We start from the raw sequence: 7,263 nt of genomic DNA, 5'->3' as shown, positions 1-7,263 counted from the left end.
TACATCCTCAATAAACGTCCGACCTGTATTTCCGGCGACTGGCCGAAAGCGGCGGAAACGCAAAGCTGCTGTGTAATTGTACAGTTTAGCTACCGCAGCAGCTCGGTCTTTTTTTGTCAGAAACAGTTTACTCCCACATTAAAAATGCCGGACTATTTGGGAGACGACCAAAGAAAGACTAAGGAAGATGAGAAGGATGACGGACCTATCAGAGGTATATCTAAAAATTAAAAGAAATTCTTTAAACAATCCAATTTCTTTGCTGAGAGAACATCGTCATTAGCTACTTAGCTAACGTTAGCTCTGCCCGTTCAATAAACTGCTACTTTTAAACACCCAGGCCACGATAACTGGTGTGCTTTGGTAAATGTAACATTTACGATGTTTGAAGTAAAAGCAATAAGGTTTAAATGTGTTGCCGCAATGTAAGTTAATAAGCCGCGTCCTCAGTTTGAAAACAGTGCTAGCGGCCCAATGACAATGTCAGAATGTAAAATCATTCATGTTTTTTTTTTCATCTTCACAGCTTTGGATGAAGGGGACATTGCACTGCTGAAAACATATGTAAGTAAAGCCTTAGCAAAGCTTGCACCCGTTGAGACCCATGTGAAATTGGTCACATTTGCATCACTATTCATTTATATTTCTAATGTGGTGCTCGCTGTTTGTCGCCAGGGTCAAAGCACCTACTCCAGACAGATCAAACAAGTGGAAGATGACATCCAGCAGCTGCTCAAAAAGATTAACGAGCTGACAGGTGGGTGATGAAACCATAACTGCGCAAATATAAGACTACAAGTGTTTGATAAGAGTGGAGAATGTGTTGCTGTTTCTCAGTAAATCACTGTCTTCAGATGTTGTGACTGGATGCTGGGCTCTGTTTGAAGTCTCTGTTGTATTATTTGTCTTTGACAGGCATTAAGGAGTCAGACACCGGCCTGGCTCCACCAGCACTGTGGGATCTGGCTGCAGACAAACAGACTCTGCAGAGTGAACAGCCGCTGCAGGTTGCAAGGTAGGGCAAACTTGCTTATAGTTAAAAATCAGTCACATTGGTTTTGATTCAGTATTAGTATTGTGGCAAAAATACAACATAATGTTATCCTAAATATTTTAGGATATGACCGTTTCTGCCACATACCACAAGGAGAAATTGTCTTTCCTACTGCATTCATATGAATACCTTGTGTATGCATTATCCATCTCATCAGAATAATAGTATAAAATGTACTTTGTTTCACGAAACTTCAGTATTCAACAGTGATTGGTCGTAAACAGTGTTTTACAATGTTCCAGTATAAAAGACATCTTTGTTGTCATTTTACAGTCTTAAATGTTTCTGTGTATTATTCAAACAGATGCACAAAGATCATCAACGCAGACTCCGAGGACCCCAAATACATTATCAATGTCAAACAGTTTGCCAAGTTTGTGGTGGACCTGAGCGACCAGGTGGCCCCAACTGACATCGAGGAGGGCATGAGAGTCGGGTGAGGCACAAGTTATTTAAATGTCTCGTATGGTATTATAAAAGTAGTAGTATCAGTCAAAGTAGCAGTAGTAGTGGTATTATGTCAAATGTCTTGTTAAACGATCTGCTAAATTTGGTGTCCCCTCTGTTCTTCCAGTGTTGACAGAAACAAGTATCAGATCCACATTCCTCTGCCTCCTAAAATTGACCCAACTGTCACCATGATGCAGGTATGAGTTCACCTGTGGACATATTAGCGCAACACTGTTGAAGAAAAATCTGTGAAAAGTTACAAAATGAGCTGCAACAACAACTCTTTGTTCTCATGTTGTAGGTGGAGGAGAAGCCTGATGTGACCTACAGTGATGTAGGTGGATGTAAGGAGCAGATTGAGAAGCTGAGAGAAGTGGTGGAGACCCCTCTGCTCCACGTGAGTGTTCAGAAAGGAGGAAAAGCATAAAGTTGAATATCACTATCAGAGCTTTACTTAGCCACATTTACACAGACTCCAGTGAGCTACTCAGTCACCATTTTTGGAGCAATTAACAGACAGACCTGCCATCACACTTCTGTTGCTGCTGTAAATAATAAAAAGTTTCAAGTTCAGTACAGTTTATAGGACTGAAGAAAATGGCTGTTCTCTGCCATGTCAAAACAGACTTATACATGTTTCCATTGTGACTGATTTTCCTGTTTGTCCCCCTCCTCTGCCCACCAGCCTGAGAGGTTTGTCAATCTGGGTATCGAGCCTCCAAAAGGCGTGCTGCTGTTCGGGCCACCTGGCACAGGAAAGACCCTGTGCGCCCGTGCTGTGGCTAACAGGACAGACGCCTGCTTCATCAGAGTCATTGGCTCTGAGCTGGTGCAGAAGTATGTGGGAGAGGTGAGTGTGAGACGAGTTTGAGAAACACACCAGGCAGAGAATAGCAGCTATTAGATGATGAATCCTGATAAACATTCAATTTGGATTCCTGTCTTTGTTTGTAGGGAGCCAGGATGGTGCGTGAGCTGTTTGAGATGGCCAGGACTAAGAAGGCTTGTCTGATCTTCTTTGATGAAATTGATGCCATTGGAGGTGAGGCTCACTGTCCCATTCTTTGACGTGTGAAAACATTGACGGAACATTTTTTCTAATATGTCAGTGTGTGATCCTTTAAAAATAGCTTAAACTATGCTCACATTAGAACAACATCCATCCATCCATATTTTTTATTGCCAGTGAGTGAACAAACTGTAACATAACTTAAAAACTGAGATCTCATGTGGACTGACTTTATGTAAAGGATGAATTTTCCGAGAAAATCCAAAGGATGTGACCTTATGTGCGCTCCTGAGTGTCTTTCCTCTCTTGGGCTCTGCGACAGCTAACAGTATGCAACACCAGCTACTTTTAGCCAAGAAATGGAGTCTGCTAATGACAATAAAGGAACAGAAGACCCCGCATTTCCTCTGCCTCACTCCCCACCGCTTGGACACTACCTTACCTGGAGGAGAGCAGATGGCCGCACTAGAGATTGACCTTAGCCCCGGTAGCAACTCAAATTCAGCCAGCGCTGGGAGTCTGATACCGGTCCGCCCTAACTACCTGCTGAATAAGCAACCTTTATGTTGCTGCCATTACACAGCCTGCTGTGAACCCCGGGGCTTGGGGGGTTTCAAGTTGTGACAGTGGCTAAGGTCCATCTCCGATGCTGGCATCTGCTCTCTTCTTGTCAAAGTAGTGTCCTAGTGGCGGGGAGTGAAGCGGAGGGACTGCAGGGTCTTCTAACTATCTAATTCTTGTCTCATTTGTGGTCTGATAAACAGTAAATTCATCGAATTCAGTGCCCCCCTGTGCTGAAAAAAATCTTAGAAGAAACACTGACAAGTGAAATATATTGTGATATTTGGTTATAGCTGGCAAGCATTAGCTAATGTTAGCCTGCTTACTAACACAGAAGAACTGCTGGCTAGCTAACACAGCTGTCTCAATCGAGTCACGTCAGCTAATTCATCCAGACTCCAGGGCTGATCTGGCTGGTAAATTAGCTAGCTTGCCAATTGCATATTACTTAATTAGCTATTCTTACAAAGCAACCAACACCAGATCAAGCAGTGTGGCTTAGTTACAGCTAGCTGGCTAGCATTAGCTTGTTTGTTTGCTCTCATTATAGCCAGCAAAATGCTATTTGAGTAGATATGTCGGTTGGCTAGCTTGCCGAATTGATTCACCAGCTAACACAATACATGATATTAACTTATGTAATATGACCACAGGCTTTCATTTAGGCAACAATAAATGATGTAAAAGTAGAGAGTGCTTTTTTTCTAGCCAAGAACGATGCAAAACAGGTGTGGCCAAGGAGCTAACTGTAACATTAGTTAAGGTTAGCAAGTTGACTGTGACCTAGCTAACCTTACGCTGCATGGATCTGCTATTGGTTACTCTGAAACATGAGCTGATAAAGTCATCAGCAAATGACAAGCTAGTTGGTATAATGACGCCAATGGTCCAAAGAGTAAAGTTGTTCTAAATATGATCGTAGATTATTTTCCAGCATTGTATCAACATGAATGTCACGTCACTGTTTTGGCCGATGCTCGGGGGCTCGCTTGGGTCTATGAAGTGCAAGCACGAGCTACAGGATGCTGACTGCATTTCACTTAATGGCCAACAGCTTCATTAATAACCAGGGTTTTCTGAAAGTTACATACATAACCTTTAATTCTCCGATGTTATAACAACTCATACAAATGTGTATCAGAAAATCATTTTAGCCTGTTTTAGTGCACCATTCTTTCATTATGTACCCTTTCTTTTGTCTGATCATGAAATACTGAATGCCATGTTTTTAAAGCAGTGGTAAAGCAACTAAACTGAGTTGTAAGAAAGTAAATGTCTCCTCACAACACTCAAGCAGAATACAATCTTCTACATTAATGCGAATACTGTGTGTGTGTGTGTGTGTGTGTGTGTGTGTGTGTGTGTGTGTGTGTGTGTGTGTGTGTGTGTGTGTGTATACATGCCAGGCGCTCGTTTTGATGACGGTGCCGGTGGAGACAACGAGGTCCAGAGGACTATGCTGGAGCTCATCAACCAGTTGGACGGCTTTGACCCCCGAGGCAACATCAAAGTGCTGATGGCCACCAACAGACCGGACACCTTGGACCCGGCCCTGATGAGACCTGGACGTCTGGACAGGAAGATCGAGTTCAGCCTGCCTGACCTGGAGGTGAGTTAAGTCTTCACAAGACATGCAGATAAGGTCTCATACATCAGCCAGAAAACTATGATTAGTCATGAAATCAGATTGTGTCTGCTCATCTGTACTTGCATTTATGTGTTCTTTCTTTTTGTGTGGCTGTGTCTCCTTCTCCTTTTATGAACCTCTAGTCTCACCTCTGTTTGTTTTGTGTTTCAGGGTCGCACACACATCTTCAAGATCCATGCCCGCTCAATGAGTGTGGAGAGAGACATTCGTTTTGAGCTGCTGGCTCGCCTCTGTCCCAACAGCACCGGTAGGACTGTGTTCACTCTCTGTTCACTTCTGTCATTTGTCTCCTTCAGACCCACATTCTCGCTACATTTTCCCTCCCACATATCTTCTCCTTATCAATGTGCTGATTTAAATCTTTACTTCTGTATCTGTTTTACATCAGTTTTCCCTCGCGTCCTGTTCTAAGAATCAGGATCTCTGACACGCTGAATTTCTTCTCCTCAGTTGCCTCTAATGTTGCTGGTGCAGAACATAGACTGTAGTTACTAGGGCTGCACAATATGAGGAAAATATGTGGTAATGTTGAATATAGCAAAAATGATGTTACTTGTAATAAATGAACACACTATAGCGTACTCAGCTCTGCACTCAGACTTGCTCAGTACCTGTGCTTGTGTATATATATACTGTAGGCTGCAGCATTTATTCATTGACAAACTGATAGATACACTGTCCATTCACAACCATGTGACAACTTACCTGTTAATTCTTTCTCTGGTCCAATCACCAACACACGTTTGCTCTGAGCACATCCACCATCTCTCTTGCACATGACCACACACTTGCTACACACTGAGCTTATCCCCAGAGGAGCTATGCTATTGTTAAACAGGGTTATCACAGATTCCTAAAAAGTGTTAAAAGTCATTGAATTCATTTATCAAAAAATAAGGCTGTAATTGGTATTAAAATATCTGAAATCAGTCTTTCAAAAGTCTAAAAAATCCTAAGACATGGGAAGAAGAACTTTGGGACTTTTTTTTTCCTGACTTTGCATTGAAAAATCTCAACATAATTGGTAACGTCCTTACCAAATGCTTCTTGTATTAGCGTCACACAAATCAGGACAGCTAACAGAAACTGGTGCAAGGCAATGCATACGACTCAGTGTATTATATGCAAAGGATTTAATCCTACATGCAAAGTGAGAAACAAAGTGAAGTCGTTTTTTGTTTTTTATCTTCAATTTTGGTATTATAAAAATGGTCTTAAATTTCATTTCAAGTGGCATTAAAAAAAGTCTTAAAAGTTTGAAATCTAACTTGCCTTAAGCAGTAGGAACCCTTTTATAACCTGAGCCATTGCCATCAACCTTGTCATATGGCCGTCTCTTAAGACACAGTGACTGTCCTTTTGCATTTCAACTTGTATGCTGTTTTAGGATTAACTGCCATTTCATCTAAGAGGTAAACAAACCTGCGTGTGTTTGACTTCACACGAGCAGAGCACTGTCCCGATCAGGTAGCTGGCCTGGCGTAACTTTTTCTTAACCCTACCTAATGGCGAGGGCTCTGTCCGATTGGCCAGAGCTTTAACAACATGGCGCGTGAGACAAAATAGCAGCTACAAACAGAAAGCAATTTAATACCCTGCTACTATATTCAAAGTGCAATATCGCAGTCATTTTCAGTGATGATGAAGAAAAAGATGGTGTACAGCCCTACAAGTTACTCAAGATAACTGTTGCAAATTCAATTATTCAATTTATTATTAAGTGTAGTTCTGATGGATGGCCACAGGGGTGCACTATCACATTTTGTTACTGCATCATATTTCTCCAAATTTAGTGATTTTGAATTTTTCAGATACATCAAAGGATTAAAAAAAACTCCCATTCGTCTTAGGCTACTTAAGCTATTTTAAGTGTGTTGTCACAAAGTCTGTTTTTGAGTCATGAAAAGTTTGTTTTGAGGTATATGATTTACACTGGACAGACAGTGATGAGTCAGGGGTGGTTTTACCTCACCCAACAGACTGTATCTCATAGGTATAAAGACAACAGTCTCTGTAAGTGAACCACAGCACAATACTTGTACATTAAGTTTTTTTTCCTTTCCTCTATCACAAAATGACCATAAAAGCATCACACCCACAACCTAAAAATCCACAAAAGTAGAGGACGTTGCCACATGAATAACTGAGCCTCTACACAGTATTTCCTGTTTATCCTGAAACTGTTCTGTAAGCAAAATTTAACACGTGTGTGTCTGTGTTGCTGCCAGGTGCTGAGATCCGCAGTGTGTGCACAGAGGCCGGCATGTTCGCCATCAGAGCTCGCAGGAAGATCGCCACAGAGAAAGACTTCCTGGAGGCCGTTAACAAGGTCATCAAGTCATACGCCAAGTTCAGCGCCACGCCCAGATACATGACATACAACTGAGAGTGTGTGTGTGTGTGTTTGAGAGAGAGAGAAGTTCCAGTTTGGCTTTTTACTGTCAGAAGAAGCAGAGAACTGAGTCAAAAAATATTGTCCTTTTGTTGTCATTCTTGTTCACTTAAAAATAAAGTTTATTCCAAATTTAAGTCTCAGGGATT

General features: G+C 41.7%; 1 protein-coding gene across 1 annotated transcript; it reads left to right on the top strand.

The window, feature by feature from the left end:
- Positions 1-46: 46 nt before the first annotated feature.
- Positions 47-7,251, top strand: psmc2 (proteasome 26S subunit, ATPase 2). Its single transcript, XM_050035967.1, has 12 exons — positions 47-214; positions 527-564; positions 676-757; positions 916-1,015; positions 1,359-1,490; positions 1,629-1,701; positions 1,806-1,901; positions 2,190-2,354; positions 2,459-2,546; positions 4,481-4,683; positions 4,873-4,969; positions 6,951-7,251. Exons 1-12 carry the CDS (start codon positions 145-147, stop codon positions 7,106-7,108), a joined length of 1,302 nt encoding a protein of 433 aa, XP_049891924.1. The 5' UTR covers positions 47-144; the 3' UTR covers positions 7,109-7,251.
- Positions 7,252-7,263: the final 12 nt, after the last annotated feature.

The sequence above is a fragment of the Epinephelus moara genome, chromosome 23, assembly GCF_006386435.1.
Source record: "Epinephelus moara isolate mb chromosome 23, YSFRI_EMoa_1.0, whole genome shotgun sequence".
Lineage (NCBI taxonomy): Eukaryota > Metazoa > Chordata > Actinopteri > Perciformes > Serranidae > Epinephelus > Epinephelus moara.
The sequence above is the reverse complement of the archived record's forward strand: the minus strand, read 5'-3'. Positions and strand labels throughout refer to the sequence as shown.